General features: G+C 39.8%; 3 protein-coding genes and 1 long non-coding RNA gene across 6 annotated transcripts; 1 reads left to right on the forward strand and 3 right to left on the reverse strand.

Annotated features, from left to right (window-relative positions):
- Positions 1-83: 83 nt before the first annotated feature.
- apela (apelin receptor early endogenous ligand) lies at positions 84-4,137 on the reverse strand. The gene is made up of 4 exons (XM_077523645.1): positions 3,958-4,137; positions 2,592-2,666; positions 1,948-2,071; positions 84-549 (listed from the first exon to the last, which is right to left on the reverse strand). Exons 1-3 carry the CDS (start codon positions 4,052-4,054, stop codon positions 1,983-1,985), a joined length of 261 nt encoding a protein of 86 aa, XP_077379771.1. The 5' UTR covers positions 4,055-4,137; the 3' UTR covers positions 84-549; positions 1,948-1,982.
- On the forward strand, positions 3,402-25,717 carry marchf1 (membrane-associated ring finger (C3HC4) 1). 3 transcript variants are annotated; one of them, XM_077523575.1, is made up of 16 exons: positions 3,402-4,030; positions 4,108-4,221; positions 9,390-9,460; positions 9,550-9,671; positions 10,746-10,824; positions 12,362-12,485; positions 12,734-12,797; positions 12,924-13,309; positions 17,673-17,729; positions 17,880-17,953; positions 19,778-20,488; positions 21,999-22,179; positions 22,248-22,392; positions 23,538-23,582; positions 23,684-24,001; positions 24,848-25,717. In XM_077523575.1, exons 8-15 carry the CDS (start codon positions 13,232-13,234, stop codon positions 23,959-23,961), a joined length of 1,569 nt encoding a protein of 522 aa, XP_077379701.1. In that variant the 5' UTR covers positions 3,402-4,030; positions 4,108-4,221; positions 9,390-9,460; positions 9,550-9,671; positions 10,746-10,824; positions 12,362-12,485; positions 12,734-12,797; positions 12,924-13,231; the 3' UTR covers positions 23,962-24,001; positions 24,848-25,717. The 3 variants fall into 3 exon arrangements, with proteins under 3 accessions (XP_077379701.1, XP_077379703.1, XP_077379702.1); XM_077523577.1 differs by lacking the exon at positions 23,538-23,582 and having other exon boundaries at positions 3,404-4,030; XM_077523576.1 differs by lacking the exons at positions 3,402-4,030; positions 4,108-4,221; positions 9,390-9,460; positions 9,550-9,671; positions 10,746-10,824 and adding an exon at positions 10,846-10,860.
- Positions 9,435-13,289, reverse strand: LOC144020273 (uncharacterized). The gene is made up of 4 exons (XR_013283843.1): positions 12,359-13,289; positions 10,476-10,838; positions 9,540-9,664; positions 9,435-9,453 (listed from the first exon to the last, which is right to left on the reverse strand). It is a non-coding gene; the product is annotated as an uncharacterized LOC144020273 (long non-coding RNA).
- Positions 25,460-27,460, reverse strand: tma16 (translation machinery associated 16 homolog). The gene is made up of 7 exons (XM_077523580.1): positions 27,328-27,460; positions 27,104-27,210; positions 26,889-26,926; positions 26,735-26,819; positions 26,319-26,467; positions 26,195-26,237; positions 25,460-25,992 (listed from the first exon to the last, which is right to left on the reverse strand). The coding sequence occupies exons 1-7, from the start codon at positions 27,328-27,330 to the stop codon at positions 25,776-25,778; spliced, it is 642 nt and encodes a 213-aa protein (XP_077379706.1). The 5' UTR covers positions 27,331-27,460; the 3' UTR covers positions 25,460-25,775.
- Positions 27,461-27,572: the final 112 nt, after the last annotated feature.

Raw genomic sequence — 27,572 nt, forward strand, 5'->3', positions numbered from 1 at the left:
TATATATGAAGCATTTCTTATTTTTAGAATTGCAGCCTTTGCAGTTAAAAAAAATTATTCTACTACAATACAATTTTGATTGAATTTGATTTTTTTTTTCTGCTGTAAAGTTATACCATGATATGAATTTTAGCCTCTATCACCTAGTCCTAGATGATGTACACAATGACAAACACATTTAAACATTTTTATTTAATTAAAAGGAATAAAATGTATTTAATAAAGATTCGAAGTGCATACAATGCATTATACAGTATATACTATATACATGTGTGCGTGTATATATACACAACATGGCAAGCAGCTCTTTGGTCCACAACTTGTTGAGTTTAGCGCCTTTTTGTAGCGCTGCCTCATCATCTTTTCTTGACTACAGACTTTTGTTCTTTGGCTTATTGATCAGTCAAGGTGCTCAGATATTTTCAAAATAGTCTCTCGTCCCCTCCATTCTGTGTTTTTTATCATCATCATGAGTCGTCGGTCCACTATGTCGTGCCGACACGTGCGAGGTAGCTGTACCATTTTTCTTCTCATTCCTGAGTGTCGAACCTGTAACAGAAAGTCCGATTACGATCCCCAACTGACGGCAAGGGAGGTAAACTCCAGTTCATGGTGTTCAAGTAGGCCTGTCCCGACATAAACGAGCGGCTCAGGCATTCCTGCGCCGCTTTTAATCCTTCCTCGGAGTCATTAGCCAGATTTATGTCGACCAGGGGTCCCGCGCACCCTCTGCCGCTAATCGCACCTACTCATGTGCCACCTGCAGCCTCTGGTACCCACAAGAGGGGGGCGGGGGAGTCTATTTCAAGTTAAATTCAAGCTGCCATGAAGGGGCCCTCGCACCTCCTTTTTCAAAGACAACCGTCGAAATGATCATCAAATTTTGACACCGTGCTCTGCTCATATGGTGTCGGGGGGGGGGGGGGGGGGAAGCTTGGTAAGTTAGCATCTGTCGAGGATAGCTGTTTCCTTTTCGGGATAACGTATCTAACTTTGCAGGTACCTTTTCCATAAAGAGTCTTAAAAATAATCAAACAGAAGAAGAAGAAATAATGCCAACTTTAAAAATTAGCTACCTTGACACCAGTTTCACCAATTGACCCCAAATTAGGTGGACATATGTCTATCATAACAGGACGCACGAAAAAGTCTCAAGGACCCATGCCATAAAATTCAACACTAAGTCAGGCAATTTGGTTTAAAGCAGCCATTTTGAAGACTAAATCCATGAAAAAATGGTGTCGGTGTCAGATATGATTGGGCTGCCAGATGGTATCGGGGTCGCCTAACGAACACGTCCCGCTACAGGATTGGCCGGAAATTATCCCGGTGACGTCAAACACTGGAAAGAAAATATTAAAGATGTAATTTAAATAATAAAATGTACGGACTGAAATTGTAAAAACGTAAATAAACCTAAGAATATATTGAATAATAAAATTGTTTGAATAAATGATAAATACACAAAATAGTTGTCTCAGATGTGACAAATATTGTCAGTTTAGATTGTTAATGTATTCCTATTATCATTAAGTTTTTTGTGAACAACTAAAAAAAAAAGAAACCAAACCGAAGCTAACTTCGTTAGCGCTGCTGGACTGACGTCACCGGCAAGCTCGAAGGGCTTCAATTTTGTATTTTTTTTCCCCCACTCTTAGAGTATCATGCTTTTATATTTTTAGGTTTATTTACGTTTTTACAATGTTAGTCCATAAATTGTGTCATTTTAAACAATTGTAAACCGACAATTTCCAGACAATCCTGTAGCGTGACGTCATCTGCAGGCGACCCCGATACAATCTGGCAGCTCGATCACATCTGGTACCGACAACGGCCCATCAGTTTCCTCGATCGAAGTTTAACAAGAGTTTGTTGATTTCACCTTGAAGCAGCCATTTTGGCCCAATTCCTCAAATGTAATTAAATATGTGTTTGCCCAGTGCTCACCTACGGTCTCCTTATTCACCACCTCAGCGGTGTCATCAGGGGAAGGGGACTCTGGAGTGCAGAGGCAGGCATCGTCGGTGCAGGCAGAAGTGTCGGTGGTACTTTTTTCTCACAGTCAGGAAATCTGCCGGAGAAAACAGTTGGAATCGCAATTTTTTTCCATCATTAATAACACATCAAGTGACTTGTGTGTTCTTAAATTGCTCTTATGCCTTCCCCTCCTCTCTCCCGCCTCATAATAAAGTTTAACACACTACAGCCACCAAACATGACTATTTCTAAACGTCCCTAATAAATCCACTGAGCTCCCGCCGTTCACAAGCTGCCGGCCAAACCCAGGAAGAGCATAAAAAGTGCCAGATGACTTTATGACTCCCCCTTCCCTTCCTCCATCCTCATCCTCCTCCCCTCGTCCCCGGCAGAGGGAGAAGCCCCACGCCTGGAGGTATACGCGTCTTTAGATTCTCCTCCCGTGTCATTTTGTTTAATAAAAGCCTGGGGGCGTATTTGCATGGCATCTTAACGCTGGGATTAACAAAAGTACCGGGACAATGGAGACCCGCCGAGTGTGTGATCCCCCAGCGGCGGTGTTCATCTGATCAGAATCCTCGAGCCTCCAAGCTCTCTCATTTTATACATCTCACCTGTTGCGGTGCAGCTAAGTGTGTAATTAAAGCCAATCGTAAAAAAAACAATCCGAAGTGCCCACACATGCAGTTTTCAGCTTCTCGAGTGGGATCGTTCCGATTTACGACGTTTTGTGAGGGGAAGTGAATGCATCGACGGGTCTTGTCTTGTGTTTCTTCAAACACAAACGAAACCTTAATAATCGACTTGCATACGTAACTAAACCTAGACGGTAAAGTATCATATTTGTATTTTACTTTGCTTAATCAAAAATATTTAGCAACACTTTCAAAAACGTGTCATCTAGTAGAATGTAGTAATTACGACATAGGCGGGAGAGCGCGAACGCATCAATCAGTGGCGATGGTTGGCGGGCTGTCCTATCTCATATCCACACAGTTGACAAAAACAATTATTTAAACACATGCACAGACAATTATAAAAATGTTCATACACGTGATATTATTTATCAAATAGATGTACCATTTTTTTCAACTCACTAGATACGTTATTTGCAAGTTGGCGGTGAAGCTTAAACACAGCAAATACACACCAACAAAGTAACGATTGAAATGTTGGCCTAATTACCGATGTAGTCATTTGGAGTGAGTATCGTTTATTAAAAAAAAAGTGTGATATTTATCGTAGACGTGCATAATTTACGTTGTTTTAGTGGATTTTATACTTTCCGACGTTGGCGGTCGAGCTTGAACGCATCAGTCAGGAGCGCTAATAAGCGGTGGTTACAAAAGTCATATCTTTTTTACCATCAAGCAAATAACGATTTAAACATAAGTACCAACAAATATAATTATTTTGGATGGTTTTTTTTAAAATTAACAATTACAACGCATTACCTATAAAATAATACATAATTTAATTTTCATTTCCCCCTTCACTTGATAGAAGTATTTACGACCTAGGCGGTAGTATTTGAACGCAGCAAACATTTGGAGGAGATTCAACCGTGTTTCTCGAGGTAAAATGACGAACTTTTAATTCTTACTTTTATTGGATTTACACGCCATATGCCAACCGAGAGTGACTTCTTTTTGAACATTTAACGTATTTAGCCAGTTACAGATAATATTGTTACCTCTTTTGGTCTTTTTCATTTTGAAATCGTTAATTTATCGTTAAAAAGTGCATCTGGTTTAACGTCAGTCTCCAGAAAGTCTCCAACCGAGAGTGACTTCTTTTTGAACATTTAACGTATTTAGCCAGTTACAGATAATATTGTTACCTCTTTTGGTCTTTTTCATTTTGAAATCGTTAATTTATCGTTACAAAGTTCATCTGGTTTAACGTCAGTCTCCATAAATTTCCATTTTAAGTCATAATTGAATTTCCGGAAGTTGTGAGACTTGGCCTTGCGTGACTTACTTGGCCTGGCGATGGAGGCTGGCTCGACCACCACCACCACGCTGGCGAACAGCATCAGCAGCAACGTGAGCAGGTAGAGCAGGTTGAAGATCCTCATCTCGGGTCTGATGAGGAGTCTTGGTTCTAACACTTTCTTGTGGTTCTTTTCAGCCCAGAAAGAGAAGACCCTGCCTGGGTAGGCAATCCTGGAGAAGCCCCTAAAATGGATGACGTCCCTGCAGTGTTCACAGTATTTTCCAGAGACTTGAGAGCTAAGTGACAAAGGTGCTTCTCCCCCCACCTCCTTTATACTGGCTTTCCAGAAGCCCCCCCACACCCCTAAGACCACCACCCACCCATCACCCTCCACTTCAACTGCTCACACACACAAGCATGGCACATATTGACCCCACATGTAGAGGGTAATTCGAATGGCAGGAAGCCCCCACCCGACCCTGCAACTGTCCCCTTGAACACACACATACAAGCACACACACGCACGCACTTTGTGTGCGTGATTGATATATAGAGTAACAGTGAATGATTTTGTAAAATAATCTTAATAATGGCAATTTTCCCCTCTCAATATTGTGATTGCGATTTAAAATCGGATTATTATTTTTTTGACCGCTAGCTAAATAATGCTATCAAATAAAGGAAAATCACTACGATAGTCACAATTTTCAATATTTACAGATGAACAACACATTATTTGTAGTAAATGAAGAATTTTCAGACCAATTGAATGAAACCTACAGAATGATGGTGAGTGAATGATGAATCGGTCAGGGTAACCTGGCGGTGGATACCAGTAATGGCTGCCCTCTTGTGGCCATTTTACTATCAGAAACTAAAAATGAGAAGATAAGAAAATTAATTTTATGCAATATGCAGGGAAAATGCTCTATTGGATTATAAATGGTTTTCTATAAAATTATCTGTGATATATATATTTATGTATCAAAAGAACTAGTGGTACTCGTACTGCTATCGGTCTGGAAAAAAAGTAGTATAAAATATTCCTAGTAATTAGTATACAGTGGACCACCTCTATTCGCGGGGGATAGAGACGGAATAGCGGAAATCTGCGTACAGTATAATTTAATTTTAAATGCATTGAGAAATTTTAACCCCAAAAATTAATTTGAAAAAAAATGTAATAATAAACCTCTAATAAGTGTTTTTTGAAAAAAAAATAATCAGCGACTGGATAAATCCGTGGGTGCTGAACTGCAAGTATCCAGCAGTTTTCTTGAATTTTGAAAAAATAAACAATAATAATAATAATAGTAATTTGAAAGACTGCACTTACTGCATCGCTGGATGATGCACATCAATACATTTATTTAAAGAAAAAATGTCATCAGTAGAATACAATAAACAAATTAAGAAAAAAAATATTTAAAAAACAAAAATAAAGTCATATATATTTAGAATATAATAGAAGAAAGTCTGTAGCTCTACATCCTTGGTTGATTAAAAACAAGGGTTAAATAAATACATTTAAAATGATTACAATAGTTTTTTTGTTGTTTTTTTACTGGGCAAAAATAATTTTAAAAATGTCTTCAATTGTAACACATGGTTTGTAATAGTAACATTCTAGTGAGCAAAAATTTAGGGTAAAACAAAAATTATAAATCGCCAAACTCAGTATAGAACGTTTTCTGTCATGAATTTACAAAAGAAATGTAAATGATTATGTCTAGTCATAGAAATGGAACATTGTGGCAAAAGTCTAAAAGCTGCATCACTTAAGTTTGATTATATAAAAAAAAGGGGGGGGGTGTAAAAATCTGCATGTCTCGTACGCTGTCACCTCATTAGCGCGTCTGCTCGGCGCCGTGAGCGACTCCACCATTGAGCGCGCCTCCAATCAATTAGCACATTAAGATGAAATGTCGCCCATTGCATGTGAATGAGGATTAAGGGAAGCAGCAGGACGCTAATGGAACGCCAGGCCTGCAAAACACTCCCTGAGACTTTGAACAAGCATCTCGCTTGAGAAACCCACAAACGACAACACAAATGTTTGTGTGTGTGCGCTTTTATGACTTTATGGTATTTGCAAAAATGTCGGTGTAGACGTGGCTGAGATTCCTGCCGGATTTGGCAAACGCATCTCCTTGGCCAGGTTTGTTTCTTGCATATGCTTTGCATATCAGCGGCCATTGTCTTTTAAAAAAGTTGTATTTTTCTGCATTTAAATATGCTAATGCAGCTCCAATTGTCATTCACAGCCACCTGGTATCCAACTTGCTGTGTGTTGTGTGTGCGTGTGTGCCCCCCCCCCCCCCCCCCCCACCCAAAAAAAAAAAAGTCTCCCCTCCAGGATTTTTTTGGTGTTGTAATATTTGCTCTTGCTGGGGGATTAAACATCTTGACGGGGGGGATTTCCCAGCCTGCTCAAACACACACATACACGCACGCACACACATAAGCGACCCACACGGAGGAATTCAATCAGTGTGACAAGAGTCGTCGTAATGGTTGCACTTGTCAGGTTATTATTTTCATAATGGAAAAAGCCCAGATAATCACATTATCAACAGGAGAGGCCCGTTAAGTCACGAAAGATCCAGATAACTTTACTAAGTACGTCAAAAGGTATCCTCCAGTTGCCTTTGATATTGCATTCTGGGGATATATAAAGTCTACACACCCCTTCCGCCATTAACTCATTCACTCCTAGCCATTTTCACAGAAGCAATCCCGTTCACTCCCGGCTGTTTTACTGGATTTTGACTGATTTTGCAAGGCCCACAGAATATTGTGTTCAATTGCTATAAAAGCATGGAACCTACCAAATGAAAGATTAAAGTCTCTTCATTCATCAGGAAAAAAAGTATGATTCTATCTGTTTCCATTTTGCAGCAATTGGCATTAGAAGAGAGCTAAGTTTCATCAGTTTTCACAAATCTATTTCAAATTGTAAGTAATTTAGCTTTTTTTCTAGATGGCCCTGCTTGATCTCCTTTGCTCTGCTGGCCGTTTGTGTAATAACGACCATTTCTGCAACCGTTCTTTGCAGTTGAGAGGCTGCATCAAAGCCTTCTGTATGCTCTAGAAAAAAAAAACTAAAAACGTATAAATACGTCTTTGTGACACGTACAACATAAAAAAAAAAACGTATTTACACGTTATTGGGAGCAAATGAGTTAGTGTGGCCTATAATCTTTAATAAAATTAAATAAAAATAAAAATTTAAAATTTAATAAACATTTTTTTTTAGAGCGGGGATGCAAAAAGAACTGAGGATGTTCGGTCACCAGCTGGGTCTCAGTTGTATACTCATTGTTGGATTTACCATTGTCAATGTCTTCAATTCTCCAAAAGAGGTGATGTTTTGTTGGAAAAGTTGTCATGCTAACTGGCTGCTCGCGCCGACAACTGCAGTGGAAATTATCGCGTCACTTTGCCTCTACCAACGACTCAAAAAATAAATAAATAAATAAAAGGCTAACAGCTAGCTCTAGGTCTAGCTCGGTCTATGCTAGCTGTGATCTTTACAACCTCGTAGACAGCTTGGATCTTCTCGACCTTCTTCCTCCTCCTCATCATCTCCTGAGGATCCGCAGATAAGAAACTTCCTCTCTGATAATACCGAGAAAGAACAGGGAGTCATAAAAGTGGTCCTCTTGAGGGTTCGCCTCCGCTGCTTGCGCAAATGTGCGCCTATATGTTACTATTACTATCCGTACAGGCAGCTTGGGAAGGAAAATACTCTGTTGAAATTGGCACTAGTGTGTTTAATCTTAGTACAGTAATGTCCGAAACAATAATATTGTTTCGGCTATATTTATATTTACTATATTATAGTAAGAGTGAATGCCACTTAAAAAATTCTTCTGAGTTGTTTTGTTTATTCAATTCTGTTTTTACCATATATAATTGATTTATTCTCCCGTTTTAAGTATTAAAAATAATAGTAGGTAAAAAAATACATTTTGCTTCATTGTTGCAGTTATTTTTTTATTTCATAATTTAAAAAAAAATAGTGTTTAATTAAAGGAATACTTTGGACCCTCATTATTCATTTTTATTTAATTTAATAAAATCCTCAAAACTATTGGGTTACCCCCCAAAAAAATCTAAAACAAAAAACAAATACAAAATGTTTAGATAAAATTGAAAAAAAAAAGAAAAAAAACTCGAATAGGTGAAATTGCTGGTGCCAAAAATCTGCTATGTATTTATGTATAATTTATTTTTTACAGTTATGTACATATAGTTTTTTTAGAATGTTCTACAAATATAACATAAAATATATATTTCAAAAGTGTACAAAAAATTCACACTTATTTTTTTGCCAATCATCAATGGCAAAAATCAATACAGTTAAAAAACAAAAAAATACATAAAACACTGGGTGACGTATGAGTTGAAAAGTATAAAAATAAGCATTTTTATTTGAAAAAGGTGTACGATTTGGTGGCTAATGGCAATCCTGGACAATGTCATTGTAGGGACGGCGCAACACTGTGGCTAGAGGGCGCTATAGCCCCGTCAGAAATGTGTATATCTACAGTTAAGCTTCTCTATGCATTTTCTTTTATATTCTAAAATAAATTTAAACCATTTTCTCAGCCCCTCTATGCATTGATCAAGAATCCCTTTAAGCTCAGGAGAGAGAACAAAAATCATGGAGCCTGCATGCCTGCTTCATTGTCATCTAAATGAATTTGTCCAAATGCAGAGGAGAGACGACATTTTATTGGGTGTCACCACATTGGCTGTCAGTGAAGTGAGAGTTGATTGTGATCTTCTGCGCGTCATTAAGAGTGCTTGTGACGCTTTTGTCATGGCATGAGGTCGTCCAAGCTAATGAGACCCGCGGCTGCCCGCTACTTAATGACTCTTAAACTCCCTTATCTGCAAATGGGACCATCCAAAAGCCTGATGGATCTCATATGCACATGAAGAGCCGCACTCATGCAATACACACACACGCACACGCGGGTCATCACATCACAAATTCAGCAAAGTAGACGCTGATAGAATCAAGCTGGCCGTCTTTTATTGCAACTCGACGGCTGACTGACGGAGGGCTCAGGGGTCAAGGGGCGAACTCAACAGGGAGCCCACCCGGCCGTCCCTCCCTCCTGGTCTTCTCCAGTCAAGATGTCACCTCGCCGGGGCATCGGAGGCCAAAATGTCAGCCGCTTTGTTAAAAACTCAGACACGGCGGCCGCTGCGGATCCGCAAGACGCTTTAAGAAACAATACAATATGTCACTTTGCTTTCACCAAAAACATTCATTCAGCATTCTGAATACGGTAAAGAGTCAGACGTAGGCAACTTACGTTATTTATTGACTTGCTGGCTGAACGACGAGCACTTTTGATCACTTTTTGAATCCATAATTAGAATTCTTTTAAGAATGCCACAAGACCAGAACGTGTATCGTTACGTTGCCTTTTTATTGACACGGTTTCTTTTCATGCTTCATTTAGCTTCTCTGCGGTTTAGCCTGCCTGCTGATCACTCTCTGCTTCCCTCTTGCAACCACGTCTTCATCTGAAGAGTGAGCACACAATAAATATATATATTTTTTAAAGTACTTATATGCATGTCATCTAAAAGCAGGTGTTGTCTTCTCTTACCCGACCGCAGGTCCTCGTCTGGCCGGATGCAGACGGACGCGACGCTGAAGAGCGAGAAGACGACGAAGGCGACCACGATGAAGGCCAGCTCAAAACCGGAGAAAAGCACTTCCATGGGATCGCAGCTGTTACGTAATATGGAATATTTGGAATATTTATACACTCAGGGATATCAGATGTTCGGTGGGCAGACGCAGAGCCATTTAATTATTATTTTCCCCCATTTTTACCACAAGAGACTGCTTGACAGTTTAGAGAGCAGCCTGAACCAAACGACATCTTGCAATATGGTTTCAAATTAATGTAGTCATTTTGGGGGCGCTCTGTGTTAACTCATTTGCTCCCAATAACAGGTAAATATGTTTTTTTTTAAATGTTCTAAGTGTCCCAAAGACGTATTTATACGTTTTTTTGTTTTGTTTTTTTTTATGCTAGAGCATACAGAAGGCTTTGATTTGCCCTCTCAACTGCAAAGAACGGTTGCAGAAATGGTAGTTATTACACAAACGGCCAGCAGGTGGCAGCAGAGCAAAGGAGATCAACTAGGGCCATCTAGAAAACAAGCTCAATTACTTAAAATTTTAAATAGATTTGTGAAAACTGATGAAACTTAGCTCTCTTCTAATGCTAATTGCTGCAAAACGGAAACAGATAGAAACATACTTTCTTTTTCCTGATGAAAGAAGAGACTTTAACCTTTCTTTCGAAAGGTTCCATGCTTTTGGAGCCATAAAACACAATATCCTGTGGGGCTTGCAAAATCAGTCAAAATCCAGTAAAACAGCCAGGAACGAACGGGACTACTTCTGTGAAAATGGCTGGGAGTGAATAAGTTAAAGAATCTAGTATCAATATTCTGCTTGCACGCACTCAATGAGAAGTGGCCCGTTTAATATGGAATGCCAGCTAAGCAAGACAGTTTTGAAAAAGACTCACCATGAGAAAAATATCAGCCTGAATGTGTAGAATTTACACACACGTGAGCAGAAAACAATCTTTAATCTCCATGATATATTCCAACACATAAGTAGAGTCCAGCATTAGTCCCGGAAACAAATATGACCGCATCCTAGCGCAAGGTACACAATCCATGAGGCTCGCATACTTGGAGAGGTTTCCACCATGTGGACTTTGGACTTTGCAGTGAAATAAAACACACTAAGCAGCCTTGCATGTTTTTTTTATTTTTTTATGTCATCTCTTCAGGCTCACAAGAGGAGGAGGAAGTTCCGTTTGGAGAGGCGTGCCGTCCTGGTCCTCAAACAATCAAGTCTTCTTTGCGCAGGTAAACGTTGCTCCCTTCATGAAAACAACAAAAAAGGTATTTTACAGTTCTTCACATATTGTTACTGCAGTAAACACTCTCCATTGCGGGTTCCGGGTTCACGGTCTTACTATTTTGAAGGATTTTTGTTGTTGTTATTCTGCTTCTGCATTTATTTTGGGTGTAATTGGACTTTTAGCCACTATAGGGTGGCACACTTATTGGACTCTACATGTGAAAGAAGGGTGAAAACAGGAAGTACCGGTATTTCAAGGTCAGCCTAGTTTTTGCTGAGTACAATCCTCCTTAATCCTGTTTGCCTACAGAAAAGTGATGGCCGCAGGTTGGTTTGTAATGTACATGATGATTGATTTATATTGTGAGATTATGAATTAAGTTTGTTAGTTTGGAAGAAACTGGATTTTTTTTTTTACCGTAAACATATAGCGAGATCGATACGCTGTACAAATTTTTTTGTGTTAGACTTTGCTCTTGTTGTAACCTCCTGACTACTAGCAATTCAAATTTGTCCTCTGTAGTGGACATTTTTAAACCTGAATATCGCCCACCCAGTGCATACGATTGAATTAACTCATTTTGTGCTCTATAGAGGACATTCAGAGCTTTCCAATGATACCAAATGTGTAGGGGTGGGGCTTTGCTACCTTTGATTGCATCATAAAAGAAAATGGCTTCCCTCAGTGCAAGCACAGCAGAAAAGTAAGTGTATAACACTTTTTATTGAACAAATTTAGGCTTTAGATGTTGTTAGCATGTTTTCTATAAGACTCTTAAGAACATATTAAAGTATTGTTTGAATTATTTTAACTGTATTTGAGCCTAGCATTTAAGTTTTAAAAAAATGTCCTCTGTAGTGGACACATCATAGCTTAAAAATAAAAACTCTTTTTTTTATTTTTTTTTATTTCTTTTGCAGTATTCCAGTTACTTCACAAAGATTGGGGAATATCAAAATAAACATGATTTGACAATATTTCTTTTGCTGGTAGTCAGGAGGATATTAAAAAAAAAAAATCCACAAACGCTTATGAAAACCTACTAAGATATCCATCCATCCATCCATTTTCTTAACCGCCTATTTCTCATAAGGGGTGCTGGAGCCTATCTCAGCTGGCTTTGGGCAGGAGGTGGGGTACACCCTGGACTGGTTGCCAGCCAATTGCAGCCTACTAGGATGTATTTATGATATTTCTGTATCGCAAATTTCACATATTTTGGGGTGTGGTCTGGAATATAACTTTTGCAATTGAGGTGGCGGTTATTGTAACTGCAACTTAACCCACAAAATTGTACTCGCAATGCACCTTAATTATTCATTACAAGTTGGGAAAAAAAAAGTTTGAGGGATTTTTCCTTACTTATTAAAAATACAGACTAAGAAATCACATGGCGAAAGTATTCTCAGCCAATTACAACCTCAAGTCTTTTTCAGCACGATTTCACAAGTATGGCACACATATCTTTGGGCAGTTTGACCCGGTTTTTCATCTTGTCATTCACATATTCATCAACGAGACGTTTGTACATGTCGTACCAGGCGGACGGCCACGTTCCTCGTGGATCATTCCGGCCAGGGTGAAGAGGCCGAAAACCAGGAGGGAAAAGACGACCATCAGCGCCTCCAGCTCGCCCGACAAGAACGCCATCGTCGGCCGACACGGGTGACAAACACACTTATAGAGCAGTGATGTGCACACTTACGCCTCTCAAATTCAAGTCAGATCATGTTAACCCGAATTATTAATGATTGGCCTTTGTGCTTCTTTGTGTGTCTGTTTGAACACTTGGCTCTGTTGGCCATTTTTTTTTTTGGTCACCCACACGCACACAAACTCTAATTTTAAGTCAGTTAAGTGTCCATCTTGAGGAAACAACAAGTTTGTCCGTTTTGTTGTGTGTGTGTTTTCAGCATCCACGCGCACAAGTCGTGTAATCCCATTAGTTCCGAGATGAGGGCGGGAGAGTGGATTGAGGTTAGTCTAAGCTTTAATCCCCTTCGCGGAGCGTATGCTTATTATTACCCCGCATGCACGGCAAAATCCAGTACGCCAACACACACCTTTTTGTTTCCTGCCTCTCTCTCTCTCTCGCTCAATCAGCGGGCGGGGGCAAGAGGAGAAGGACGGACGGACGGACGGACGGAGAGGAGGAGGAAGGAGGGAGGGAGCCGCCGAGTAGTTTCCCAGTCGCCATGACGACCGCACCCCCAGCCATCTCCGCCGCCGTCTTCGTGATCTAATTCCGCCGTCCGGATCGGCAAGTGCACGGAGTAAGCGGGAACCTGCCTCGTCTCCTTTGACGGGATGGCCGCCCATCGGAGGACGGGGAGGCGCGGGGACGCGGCGGGAACAACGCCAACGTCCGCCTGTGCCTGAGTGTGTGCGTGTGTTGCCTGGAAACCGCCAGCATGCCCGTACACCAGATCACGGTGGTCCCAGCCAGGGAGAACGGCAAGAGCGCCCCTCGGCCCAAAGACAGGAACGAGGTGAGGTTCTGACCTACTTCTTGGGAATATGGATCAGCATCGCACGCTGTGAATAATATATACACAGTATCAACACAGACGTGCCTTCACACAATCAATTTGCACGTCAACCAAGACGTTGTGGGGAAAACTAGTTGCAGTTCAAACCATCTTTTTAGCAAATCTGGTGAGAATTCCGCTCAGTATTGCCTGCTCAGTTCCTAAATCTAACCCACAAAGTTTGTATTTTTTTTTTCCAATTAAGTTGGCATTTTATTTAAACAGGTTCATTAAAAAACTGTTTATTTAATTTTTAATTCTTATTCCGATAAGTTTATTAATATCTGCGATTGGCTGGCAACCAGTCCAGGGTGTACCCTGCCTACTGCCCATAGACAGCTGAGATAGGCTCCAGCACCCCCCGCGATTATTATTATTATTTTTTTAACACAGTGTGGCATGACACAGTTGGGGGTGTCACATCGCAGGGTTACGTCACACACACTCAGCCTATGTGTGTGTTTTCCTAGAGCGTGAGAAGGGGAAAGCCAGATTTAGACGTGAACTGAGATGTGAACTCTGCTCAGGAGTTGACTGATTACCGTGTCGTGAGTGCACTTTTGTTTTGTGTAACATTCGGACCTACTGATCAATGAACACACCTGCACATTATCATTAAATCCACTACAAAGGTTGCATTAAACATTCTGACTTTACAAATGTGAGCCTGCACACTTTGGGGAGGTATTCGACTTGTTGGACGAAACATGTTTTATTCACTTGTGTCAAATCACTTGGATCTCAAATAATTTTTCCCCATTGAAATGAATGGGAATGCCATTAATCCGTTTTTGTTTTTGTTTTTGTTAAATCATGAAAATTCACACTCTGGCCACCTGGGTGGTATAAGGCATTTAAATCATAAATTCATAAATTAGGGCTGGACGATATGGACATATTAAATTGATGCAGTAGGAAAGAATTAACGCTTTTATTGGCAGTAAAATCATGACGTGGCATGCCAAAGACGAATCTTCTCGTCAACTAGTTTTTGTTTTTTAATGAATGGGTGCATTGGACTCTTGGCCATCTCTCCTCTCCTCCTCCTTATATGGAGCTTGGGAGACACTGTAATGGTTAAAAACTAAGATTTTTTTTAAAGAAAAATAAAAGTGTCATAATAATGCAAAAGGATGTTAAATGTGTATTTGTATTGCTTTGACAAGAGAGGACAAGCACTTTGAGAGAAATGAGAGATACAATTGAATTAAAACGTAAACACAAGGAGAAGGTTGGAATACAACAAGGCGAGTGGCTGCAAAGTCGTTTTTTAAATGCAACGTTTTTTTGTTTTTTGTTTTGTTTTTTGTTTTTTAAGTAGTCATAAATACAAACAGCATTCACACAACTGGCATCCACCAAACATTTCATGTCATAACTACTTTTTTTAATACTATGATGTCAGAGAGAGTGAAATGAGTGCAGCAATGTGATTTGTTTATTTTTTGTCCCAGTTGAGTTCATATAGAATTATTATTAACAAAATAGAATACATTTTATAAGTGCAAAGACATTTTTTGTTTTTCAAAATGCACATTTGTTTTCATTTTATTCCATTAATGAAAATGTTTCAATTTTAGTTTTAGTATTTTGCTTAGTTTTCATTAGCAAGATAAGTCCATCGTTGGTGGTTTTGCAATATTAATATCTTGAAAGTTCATATCTTGGTATTGAGATGATGTGTTGGTTCAGCCTTACTGCAAAAAGACATTGAACACATTTTCATCACAAATGCAAGATGTAATGGCATTATAACAACATATACTTGGGCTTAAAAAGAAAAAAAGAAAAAAATGTATCGGTGGATCCCTAACACAATTTATCTAAATATATTCAGTGTAGCTGTCACGCCACACCACTTAATCCCTCCACCACACCCAACACAAGTCGCATGCACATGTTCCACTCGGCTGTCTTCAACCTGCATCGCAGCCAAGAGGGAGTCGGCACAGGGGCAGGTAGGCCATAGCCGCGTGGCTAATTGCTCATTTCATTTGGGATAGCTGGATCTTGTTTACGAGTGCAAGCTAACAAAATGTGGATGTTGTCGCTTTAGCGCTCGGCTTCACCGAACCGGTCGGGTTCATTATACTGTAGCATAGCATGAACTGCAAGGGAATGAGGTTGTCAAACAGCTGTTTGAAAGTAGAAAGCAAGTGATTTAAGATGTCACCTTGACTATAGCGTAATAGTCTATGCTTGGTCAAGCATACACCCAATAGGAAAGGCTATTATTTATTGTCAAATGATGAATATACTGTATAGTATAAAAACGTTGACAGAAGGATTTATTTATTTATTTATTTATTTTTAAACAAAGGCCAGTAGACATACCGTAAATAAAAAGTCTCCACACCCTGTTCAAATGCAAGGTTTTGTGATATTCAAAAGTGACCTGGATAATTTTTTTTTTTTTTTTTTTACCCCCATGACTGAAACTTAAAACCTTTAAAACACTGTTTAAAAAAAAAATAAATGAAAAAGCTTACTAAAACGGCTAAAATTTATTTGGGGTTCATCATAGGCATTTTAAATGGAGGCAGATGTGTCGACTTTGAATGGGATGTGACTTGTGAATTCACAGCCTCAGAGTTAAGAGGGTGTGCACACTTATGCAACCACATTATCTGTTTTCTTTTTTTACTTCTCTCTCTTATTTATTTTTTTTGGTTGAACAGGGATTTGTAGACTTTTCATATTTACTGAATTTGTTTATTTTCTAACTAAAATTGAACGAAATATTGTTTGATTTTTTTTTCTATCTGTAAAAATATATTTTTAGATTTGTACAAAATATTTTTGACATAAAATGTAACTAAATATTGATCTTTTTTTATATCTGTAAAAAACATACATTTTTAGATTTGTAAAAAATATTTTTAAAAAGTACCATATGTATCATTTTACATTTTTAGAGTAAAACAATGTTTTTTTTTTAATTTTTATTATTATAAAACCGCAGACAGTTTGAAGCCTTTATTATTGGATGAAATGTCGTGTTTTTCAGTTTTACTTGAATGGCAGAATTCCTTTGCTAACGCTATCGACTAAATGAGCTAACCGCTAAAGTTTCCACTAGTTTTTAGCTTTTTACCAATCCAGATGACATGAATTTTCCTCCTCTCCCTTTTAGCCAAGTGTTAGTTTGTCGTTTCAAAACAACGGCACCATAAAGTCAACAACAATTAGTGTTTTTTGTTTTGTTTTGTTTTTTAAACATTTCCTGACTCAAGATGATGATGACATGTGCGCAGTTGTACACGCAAGCACAGAGCCGCTAATAGCAAATCAGGCTAGCAGCAAATCCCTTGATCAGCTTAGATGAGTCGCTCTTGTCTGTGGGTGTCGATTCACTTTTGTCCAATTGCACTCACAATTTTTTGTGTGCATGCGTGGGTTTAATGGAAGCAGCCTTGCTCGTAACCCTGGAGGTATTCCAAACTCATTCACACCTTTTCATTTTAAATTCAAGACCTGTTAATCTATTTTGTTAATTATCCATTTATTGAATTAAAAAAAAAACATTATTTTCCATGTTATATGAGTTCAGTTCATTTTTTTGTCGAGTTACCAAAAATATATATTTTTTTAAATGCTAATAAATGGTGTCAAATATTATATTCATTTCTCATTATAAAGTTTAATTTTAGATAAAAAAAAAAAAAGACTACAGAATAAAATTTCAGATTTATTTTAATTTTTAAAATGACATCGTCAAATTAACAGATAAATACAAATAAAATAAGGTACATTTCCCCCCTTTTATTGTAACAGTAGTAGTAGTAATTTGATTCTTAAAGAGGAGAAAAATAATAACCAACAAACAGTGCAATAACATATTTAGACAGATAATACTATAACAATTCTCTCCGTCATATATTCTTTATCCTCTACAATTAATGTCTAATATTATAGCAATTTGCTGAGTAGTAAAAGTCTCTTCTTCGTTTGCATTGGCATGACTTGTATATATTTCGTGTGGCAGTGCTGCCTCCCGGTGGCCAAGGCAGGCACACAAGAAGGAGCAGCACACTGGTGGATTGCAACATTAAATCAGTATGCACAAACTGTTGAATGTTTTACATTTTTTTTCATTATGTTATTAATTTGTTTATTTTTTGTTGATTTTTTTTTTGTACAACTGCATAAGACCTACATTTTGTGCCAATGTTCCTCATACTGATTGTTTTTTTGTTTTTTTTGTTTTTTTTAAGATTGTTTGAGATGTTGTCATGGTTGGAAGACTGGAAGTCGCGCAGGTTGCCCACTTGCCATTTTGGGCTAAAAGCCGTAACGATTTCCTGCCTTCTTCTTTACGCTTCAGGGCCCTCAGGCCAAGACCCCCGGTCGCTCAGGCAGTCGATCCAGCAACATCTCCAAGGTAACCGCGCAGGGGTTTTGACCTCCCGGTGCGTTTGTCTTATCAAAAAAATAAATAAATTTAAAAAAAAAAGCTAACGTTTGATCACAGCATTGGGACTAAAGTGACTTTAAAAAAAGTGACCACGTTGTTTGACGCGATGGCTTCCAGGCGAGCAACTCGACAGCGGGACAAACCAGCGTCTCCAAGACGTCCGTCACGCCGTCTGCTCAGGATATTTGCAGGTAGAACGCTTACCGTCTTTTTTTTCTTTTTTTTTTTTAAGTATGCTTACTGACAAACCCCGGTAGGAAATATATGAGGCTGACAAAAAAAAACTCTTCGTGATGGGCTCAGCTGTGTGGTTGTGAAAGTGTGTTTTGTGCATGTGCGTGTGTCCTTGTGTCATGAGGGGCCCGCAAAGAAATACTCAAGTCATTCGGTGTTACCTATTTCACACATGATTGAAATTCTCTCATAGACACGAGTGAAACGCTCAGCCGGTTAGCTTATTGCTATCCTCAATGTAAAATGCCATTGAGATGCTAATGTTAGCATCAGACTTTAGATTTTTTTTTATTTTTCACTTTTAGTTATTTGAACACAGTTTTTTTGATAATATAACATTACATACATACATATATTCTAGACTTTTTTTTCTTTTTTTTTTTTTAAGTAAAAAATTCATTCTTCTTCGTTTGTCTGTTCATTATTGTACGGTTTTATACTGCCCCCTAATGGCTGGTATGACCACACCAGAAGGAGCAACACTATTCACTGGACAAACTGTGAACATATAATCAAACATATATTTCATTAGCTCATTATTACTGTCTTTAGGTAGTACAATATTATAGTGTTGTTGTTGTTGTTTTTTTTTCTTCAAAAAATGTGTGAAAAGTGTTTTCAGTCGTGTCTATAAGAGTGCGTCACGAGTGTGCGTAAGACGTAATCCTGAATTTTGTCCCTGACGGCCTCTCATGTGTGTCGCCTCCATTGTGCTCATGTCATTGCCATCACGTCTCAATTATTGTGTATAGATTGTGGAATTGCTAGATATCGGCGTCCAAACATGTTTAATTTAATTCTGTGTTCAATTTAAGTTGTCGCCGGGATCAGATTCAGATAAAACATTCAATATACATTGCAAATTTTATTTAATCTCATTTTTAAAAAGTGATTTAGTACAACAACAAATTAAATTGTTATATAATACAAAAAATATAAAATATGAAAAAATAATCTAAGTTCATTTGATTAACAAAATGAGAACAATTTAATTTAAATGACAAAAAATATATATATATAAAAAAAAAATCTTTGAGTTACAGAATAAAATTTCTAGTTTGTAATTGTATATTTTTATTTAAGTTTAAAAAGGTCAAACATCATCGTCAAAGTAACAATTTATTTTTTTGTTAAAGAAATCAACTCCTGACAACCAATTTATTTTCTTATAAGAGTTAATTTCATTTTAAAAATGAGGGGGGGAAATTTATTAAAAGCAATCTAATCACTGGGGGAAAAAAAATGTTCTCTCATCATTGAGTTAATTTAATTTAATGCTAATTTACCGAATAAATAGAAGTATTAGAAATGATGTACATTTGTTTTCTTATTGTAAAGAGTTAATTTATTTTACACAGTGAGAAACATTTTATGAAGTGTAATTCATGGTTCGTTTTGTTGTTATATTTTATCATTATTGATTAATTAATTTAATTTAAATTTACTAACTAGAATTTATGAAATGATTCGATCGTTTTCTTCTTAAAAATGGGGAAAAAATAGCAGTATTATTCAACAAATTTCATCTTAATCTAATCAAATGTGACAGCCTTTTTTTCCCCTCATCATACAGGTTTATACCATTTTAAAAACGAAAAATATATTTTTTAGGATACTGTAAATATAAAGTAATTGTAAATTTAAAAAAAAATAGCATAATAAAAAAGTGGATTTTAATTGTTTGACATTATATTTGAACTTCGTCACCTCATTGATCACATTGTCATCTCATCTCAGCATCCATCTTGTGCGTGCGTGTGTGTATCTGTGCGCGTGCTCAGCGTTGTCCAGCTGACCCGTGTTGAGGAGGATGTGTCCAAATCGCCCGCCCCCGGCCACAACAAGGGCCCCGCTTCCATGACGATCCCCAGCTCCGCCCGGGGCCCCTCGGCCCCGGCCCCCAAGAAGCAGGTGAAGCGCCGCCATCGCCGCAAACGGAACAGCTTCGGCCCGTTGAACTGCGTGGAGACGGCCAGAGACCCGGACCGCGGCGAGACGCGCTCGCGTGCGCGCCGGGAGCCTCCGGCGCGCTTCCGCTGCCTGGACTCCACCTCGGAGGACGAGAAGCCGGTGAATCGCAGCTGGACGGAGGAGAAGTGCCGGCGGGCCCGGCACCGCAGCCGCAGCAAAAGCGGCGAGGACGTGACGGAGGTGATGGAGTTGCAGTCGGTGGGCTCCGACGAGGGGAAGGAGGAGCGAGCCCCGGTGGTGGACGACGGCGTGAAAAACCGACACGGCGGCGGCGGCGGCAGTTGCGGCGGCGCTAGCAGCGGGCACAGCTCGCTGAGGGAAAGCTTGCCCAGCATGGACAAGGAGCCCAGTCCGGCCGACAGCTCGTCGGACGAAGGCGAGGAGGAGCTGATCACGAAAAAGTATCAGGAGAAGGGGGCGGGGCACGGCGACATGGCCGTGCCCACGCCTCAGAAGCGCTGCGGCGCCAACGGCGCCCCGCCTCGCGTCTGCTCCGATGACTCCGAGATGGAAGTGTGCAGGTCAGTCGGGGGCGTGCGGCCACACGCGGCCCGTACGACGCTTCAGACGTTGTCAACAATAACGGAAGCGTTTCATACTTGTCTGGTTCCGTGCGGTTTGGTTCTAAATCCACATGAACCCCCTTTCACACCAGCAAAAACGGTGCATTCCTAACAGTCAACCACATTTTCAGATCAAGCACACAAATCCCAAATGAAAAACACTCGCAGGGAGCTAAAGTAGGTCAAAAACTCTGCGGACACATGCTCACTGACTCATTTCGGGATGTCATTTACTTAGGCCCGCCCCTTAAAGGCACACAACACAACTGTTACCAACGTTTGAATGAGGAACTTTGATTTGAAAATGCTTTTATTAACTTCACACTTGGTGCTATTCCCCCCCCCCCCCCCCCCACACACACACTACACACTGAGCTCCTTTTCCTCAAACAATCAACTTGCAAATGGTTAGCTCCGCCCCCAGTTGTTATGGTGACTCCGCATTGGCCCAGCAGCAGGGGGGTGGGGTGAACTGCTGCCCATTAGCTTATATTTTAAAAAAAAGAAGAAAAAAAATGTTAGACTCCAAACATATTTTTAAGATGCCTGTTGTAAATAACGGGGGGAAAAAATGCTAATGTCTCTTTTGAGTTAGCTAATTTAATTTTTTTAAATGAGACAAATTTTCATATTACCAAATTGTTAAAAATCTATTCAAGGTTGTTGTTTTTTTCTTGTTATAAAAAAAAAGTTAATTTAATTAATTTTTTTTTTTTTTTAAGTTAAATTACCAAATGTTTTTTTTAACTTATTTTTAAAAAAATGTTTATCTCAACTTAGAAAAGAGTTCATTTTATTTTAAAAACGATAAGATCATTGTCAAATAGATGGAATTGATGAACAGATGGAAACTGGAAAAACAAGAAAAATATGTGCGATTTCAAGATCAAATTACATTTTATTTTATTTTTATTATTTATTTTATTGTTGTTCTTATAAAAGTTGATTTAATTTTAAAATGACGAGATTGTTGTGAAATTACTGAATAAATAGGAAAAAAAATTATAGATTACTGTGATTGTCTGGCGACCAGTTCAGGGTGTACCCCGCCTACTGCCCGAAGCCAGCTGGGATAGGCTCCAGCACCCCCCACGACCCTTGTGAGGAGTCAGCGGTCAAGAAAATGGATGGATAGATTATTACACCCATATACATATTTTTAAATATTTTCCCAATATAAAAAATGTAAGATAAGATTGTAATAATAAATTGAAACCATTGTGTCAAAGACAATCTAATTTCTCATAACAAAAGAGTTGATGAGAAAAATTTCCAAGGCAACAAAATAGACAAAATGTGCTATCCTTCTTTCTCTTTGGGGTATTTATAGTTCCCTGGCACCACTTTTCTCTTCTCCAGCTCCAAGAACCGTTGCTAATTTTGTCTTTGGCACCGGCTGAGTGTGAAAGCGGTACGAGACGCGCACACAAAAGGGCTTTCTGACAATCCGCGCGCGTTTTGTGTGCAGGATCTGCCACTGCGAGGGCGACGAGGAGTGCCCGCTGATCATGCCGTGCCACTGCACGGGCAGCCTGAGCTTCGTGCACCACGCGTGTCTCTACCAGTGGATCAAGTCGTCGGACACGCGCTGCTGCGAGCTCTGCAAGTTCGATTTCATCATGGAGACCAAACTCAAACCTCTGCGCAAGGTAGACCAGCGCACAAAATAGTTCTAATGCACACGAGATGAAACGTTTGCTCATATTTCCGTCGCCAGTGGGAGAAGTTGCACATGTCCAAGAGCGAGAGGAGGAAGATCTACTGCTCCGTCTTTTTCCACCTCATAGCCATCGTGTGCATGCTGTGGTCCGTCTACATCCTGATCAAGAGAACCACCGAGGAGATCAAACTGGGCAAGAACGGTCAGTACTCCCGATTTGTGTTGTCCTCATTCGAGGTTGGAAAACACATTTGGATCTCGGTGGGCTGTAAGTAACAAACCCTTAACATGCTGTTCGGGTCAAATGCAATCAAAAGTCATGGTGGCAAAAGCACTTGAGAATGGAGAAGAGCGTAAAGCATCAACACCGTGCGTGCAACTAGCATGTGCACACAATCATGAACCCATGTTGCATAAGCAGTTCAGTTATTCAACACAAACCACATTCACATGAGACTAGCGGCTCGGTTATGCAGAAAATATTAATCACTTTTCAGCAATTATTATGAGGATTTTTTCTCAAATTGTACCTGAAACATACCATGCATGCATAGAAAATGAACAGTATGTAAGGGTTAAAAGTCAGGCAACATCATTTTAGTTATTGTAAGCAATCATTTCATTGCCCTTCAGAGGTCCAGATGGTTGTTTTGTGCCTCCGCCTGTTTGACACCAAATTATATGATTATAAATAACAAACACAAACTCCTCCCCGGACACTCAATTAGGTACACCTGCATACCTGATTCCATAATAAGATGATGTTTTGGACGGACAAAAAGCATAATACATTTTACTATTTTGCCGGCTAGTGCTTGGAAATGCTGGTGGACCTAATGACGTGGCCAGTGAGTGTGTGAGTCCAAATGTTACAAGAGTAATAATATTTTAAACAAAACATGACATTTTTTCAATTTTAAAGCTTTACTCATAAAACATTGCTTTATTTGTCAGAATATTATATTCTCAGAATATCCTCATTGTTTGAAAATGCAGGCAAAAAGTTGACATTTCTTTTCTTGTAACATTTCATTAAAACCTGTCGTTCTTATTTCCTTCTGTCATGGTGTGCTGTAGATGCAACAAATGTCAGTGTTATCCCACAGAAATGAATTCATATCTAAACATTTTAGCAAGAGTAGGAGTAAGTGATGTGTTTTGGTCCTGGACAATCATGTGATAGTTGCTAAATATTACACAAGATGTATCACGGCCTCTGGCCAACTCAATGTAAAAGCATGGAGGCGTGGCCATGATACATGCTAATAAAAGTACCTGTGAGTCAGTAGAAGTCATTTGTGCCAAAGAAAAATAAAGAGAGAGAGAAATTAACAATGTTGATTGCAGAGGAATTATGGCGGATTTCTCTCCTGAAGTACTATACCCCCCAGGGTAAGCACGGCACCGCGTCATCATCACCTACACCTGTGAGGGATGACGGCGCCCCCTGCAGGCTGAATAACTCTACTACATCGTATCATCCCCCACTTCAGGTGTGCTCGAGTGGCCCTTCTGGACCAAACTGATCGTGGTGGCCATCGGCTTCACGGGCGGCCTCATCTTCATGTACATCCAGTGCAAAGTGTACCTGCAGCTGTGGCGCCGCCTCAAGGCCTTCAACCGCATCATCACCGTGCAGAACTGCCCCGACAAGAGCCCGCTCGCCAACGGGAAGCGCCAGGCGGCCGTGGAGGCCCCCGCGCCGACCGCGACCCCGGACTCGGACGCGTCCTTGGAGGCGGCGGTGGCGCACAGGCACAATCCGGTTTGACGGTGCCAACGTTTTTGCGTCGAGCTGGGCGGGACTTCAAGTGTGTAATAAGGTTTTATATTGTCTTCTACTGTAGAAGTAATTGTTTTGTTTTGTTTGTACTATACTCATAAAAGTAAGTATAGTATAGTATAGCGTCTTTCCATCGTGGATTTGCGGCGCTGCTATTTTTATATTATCGTGGGTGTAGTTCCACCGGTGACCACCAGATGGCGGCAAATCCAAATTTATAACAACCCTGGTACACTTGAGAGATACACTTCTAGTCGGGTTTACATGGAGACTTTTTAGGCATTTCGGTTGAAATCATTCCGAATGATGATCTCTGGTCACCTGTTTATATGCGACTATGATCAATTCCGATCTGCCGTTTACACGCAACCCCGGTTTAATCAGATCAGTCCCGCGGCAGCCGCGGAGCGCACGGACGTCGATCACGTGATTTATCAAAATGAAGTTAATTCGTCATTTAGCACAGTAGTTTTGATAGTGTCGAAACTTTTATTGAAGCAACATCTTAATTTTAAAAAACAAAACAAAAAAGTTTAAACGTTTAAGTACTTAAAAACTAGTTCTCAGACGAGCAGACGAGCTCTGGGGAGACGCCGCCATTTTAGTGGGCGGAAAAATCGACGTCATGACGCATTTACGTCCAGACAGAGCATGCGCGTTGCCGCGCGCAGTCTCCATTCCGAATCGAAAGGAATATTCCACCTGTGATTCCGAATGAAATTCCAGTCGGGTTCAGTCTAATCGGAATACATGGCTCCATGTAAACTCGGATTGTCAAAGAAAGGTTTTCATTTACCTGACATGTTTCAGCAAATGAATGTGGCCATCGCAGTTATTACCATGAACAATTCACTTCGCATTTGTGTCTCTCAAGGTGAACACAAGCAAGCAAGCAAGCAGGCGGCAGACCACCACGGTGACCGCGAAGAGTGAGGTTGAGGTCTCAGCTCCAGAAAAGGCTGGCGAATGCCGAGTGAATGACTGTATGTTATACTTTTGACTCTTACATTCCCTTTATGCACTTTGTCAAACTGCACTAAACACCCTCAATACATTCGTTTGAGCCAGAGGTGGTCAAAAGTACGGCCTGTGGGCCACATGCAGCTCGCTCCGGTCTTTCAGTGGAATTTAAAAATATATGTGAATGATGTTATTATTGAAAGGAGCCAACATACTTTACAGCCACGTTCAAACTTTTTTTTTTTTAACTTCATCTACAAATGTCTTGGCACTACATTTGTATGATGTCAGATTTAAATTCATCGTTTAGTGTTACTTTTGCATTGTTTTCAGTTTATTCTGATTGGCCAGGAGAAGTCGCATAGTTTCTACTGGGCAACCATTTTGAACACCGTGTTAATGATTACACATAAAATGTGCAATTATTGGACAACTTACCTGGTCAACAATAAATACAAGTGCATCTCAATAAAAGAGAATATCGTGAAAATGTTCATCTTTGGTCGTTCAAATCAGGAAATCAAACTCGTATAGATTGATTTTATAATTTTGTTAATTGCATTACAATTAGACAACAATCCAAACTTCACTATCTAAGGGAATTAGACACAATGAAAATAATTTTTAATAGTCACTTTGTTTACAATGTGTTCACTTTTCTACCAGAGACGCCACAAAAAGTTGGGGAAAAAGAAAACATAATGATGCCCTGTCTGATTAGATAAAACGTCATTTAGCTTAGCCACAAAATTTGTTTGTGCAATAAACCGACTGTAGAAAATGGTCTGACTTGTTTGTGCTTAAAAAGTCTTTGAATAGGACTCATGAAAGAAAAGAGTGTCTTAGTTTGAGTCGGACAGCAGAATGTTTTCATCCAGTTCCTCATCGTCATCATCATCATCATCATTACTGTCCAACTCTTCTTCTTCTTTGTTGTCCTTCTTCTGCTCTTCTTTGTCCTCTTCTTTCTGTTCCTCTTTGTCCTTTACTACCACACTGTTTTTGGAAACCTTCGTCAGTTTAATGTTAGGAAGTTTCTTCAGATCTCCCGTCCATTCCCTGCAGCAAACAAACATTGCTTTAGTAACCTTGTCAATGTTTATTTACAAAGTCCAATTGAAGTGGGACTTTTATTGGCCCATTTGTGGGTCAAACACCTGCGTTGATCCTCTTGTAGTTTTACTCCAAATCCCAAATTTTTGTGAGTAGCGCATAGAACAAGTTGCAATTCATCGCTAGTCGTTTCGAGTGGTTCGCTCACCTGAAAGTTTTCAGATTTTTTGCGCTGATAAAGTCCGGGATCTCTGTGAAGATAAAGCACGTTTATATCAACATTGATGACTACAAACGTGTATGGATGTACAGTATAGTTTACGAGCACAGACCGAACCCGGCGCCGTGGTACAGCGCCCGCTCGCGCTCGATGGTCTGCTTGATGAAGTCCTCCCTGGAGCCGTGGATACGCCCCTTACGCCCCTTGATGCCGTTCGCCAGCTCGATCTGCTCCAGCTCGCCGTCGAACCGCTGCAGGTACCTACAAACACACACAGTTTTTTTTTTTTTTTACATTTTGAGTAGCTAGAACAAAATTTGGGCAGCAAGAAGTTTGTCAGAGTGAACGTCACATCACTAAAGTAAACGCACGCAGATGGACAAAATACTTATACTGCCCCCTGGTGGCCATGGTGCGTGCACCAGGAGTAGCCAGCACATTACTCGCTGAATTTTCATGGCGCACACAGTTTCATATTGTGTAAAAAAATTAAATTACACACACGATAATATTAAGATGCTCGCCCACCTTTCAATGACGTCACAAGCATCCTTCATAGTGTACGTGGTCTTTTGTGGGTCCAACTGGCTCTGAAACCATAACAGCTTCTCACCTGTGTATGAGAAACGTATCCTAAATGTAAATTCCCCAAACCGATTAAAATGAATCAAAATTAACTTACCGATACTGTTCAGACGTGCAGCTTTTCCAACTTTTTGTCTGCAAAAACAAAATGGCACACAGTCCAGATGGTCCTCGTTTTACGACATTACGACGGAAGACGGGACGCGATGTAGTCTATCAATAAATTAATCTACTGCAACAGTGATGTCATAATGCGGTTAATATTTGTATGAAAATACGTATCAGACCTAAATCCAAGATTCGTGAACATACCGTTCTTTCTTTTTGAGTCGTATTTCCTCCCGGGCCATGTAGGCTGCTTTCCGGCTGTACGGATGCACAACCTTCTCCGGGGCTTTCCCCTTTTTCTGCGTCTTCGGCTGAAGGAAAATACATTTACATCACGTGAAAGGCAGTGACGTGTTAAATATGTATTTCGCCACTGAAATTGTGATCGATTTGTTTGGTTGTAAACGCAAATAGTGGCTCAGTCTCACCATTAGCTTTGGTGTACTGGAAACTCGTGGTTGGTTTGTTGACAGCTGCGCCGGAAACGGAAACGATGAAGTTCCGTTGGAAAAAGGGTTCGGGTGAAACAAAAGTGGAGGAAAATTTCCGGTGCTTGTATGCGACTTTCAACAAAAAAACTACTAAATTGGAAATTGTTGTATTTCTCTCTTCAGTATTCTTAAGAAAACTGAATGCGCACAATGGCACAATACAAACATTCAACATTTATATT

This window comes from Festucalex cinctus, chromosome 6 (assembly GCF_051991245.1).
Source record: "Festucalex cinctus isolate MCC-2025b chromosome 6, RoL_Fcin_1.0, whole genome shotgun sequence".
In the NCBI taxonomy this organism is placed as follows: domain Eukaryota; kingdom Metazoa; phylum Chordata; class Actinopteri; order Syngnathiformes; family Syngnathidae; genus Festucalex; species Festucalex cinctus.

What these genes read in the sequence shown, in the direction of transcription:
- apela (XM_077523645.1), bottom strand. Translation starts at nt 4,054, where the DNA reads ATGAGGATCTTCAACCTGCTCTACCTGCTCACGTTGCTGCTGATGCTG. An exon ending in AGCCTCCATCGCCAGGCCAA is followed by an intron (nt 2,667 to 3,957) that starts GTAAGTCACGCA and finishes CGAGAAGCTGAA; the next exon opens with AACTGCATGTGTGGGCACTT. An exon ending in ACTTAGCTGCACCGCAACAG is followed by an intron (nt 2,072 to 2,591) that starts GTGAGATGTATA and finishes TTTCTCCGGCAG; the next exon opens with ATTTCCTGACTGTGAGAAAA.
- marchf1 (XM_077523575.1), top strand. Translation starts at nt 13,232, where the DNA reads ATGCCCGTACACCAGATCACGGTGGTCCCAGCCAGGGAGAACGGCAAG. An exon ending in TCCGAGATGGAAGTGTGCAG is followed by an intron (nt 20,489 to 21,998) that starts GTCAGTCGGGGG and finishes TTTTGTGTGCAG; the next exon opens with GATCTGCCACTGCGAGGGCG. An exon ending in AACTCAAACCTCTGCGCAAG is followed by an intron (nt 22,180 to 22,247) that starts GTAGACCAGCGC and finishes TTCCGTCGCCAG; the next exon opens with TGGGAGAAGTTGCACATGTC.
- tma16 (XM_077523580.1), bottom strand. An exon ending in CGACTCAAAAAGAAAGAACG is followed by an intron (nt 26,927 to 27,103) that starts GTATGTTCACGA and finishes TTGTTTTTGCAG; the next exon opens with ACAAAAAGTTGGAAAAGCTG. An exon ending in AAAAATCTGAAAACTTTCAG is followed by an intron (nt 25,993 to 26,194) that starts GTGAGCGAACCA and finishes TGTTTGCTGCAG; the next exon opens with GGAATGGACGGGAGATCTGA.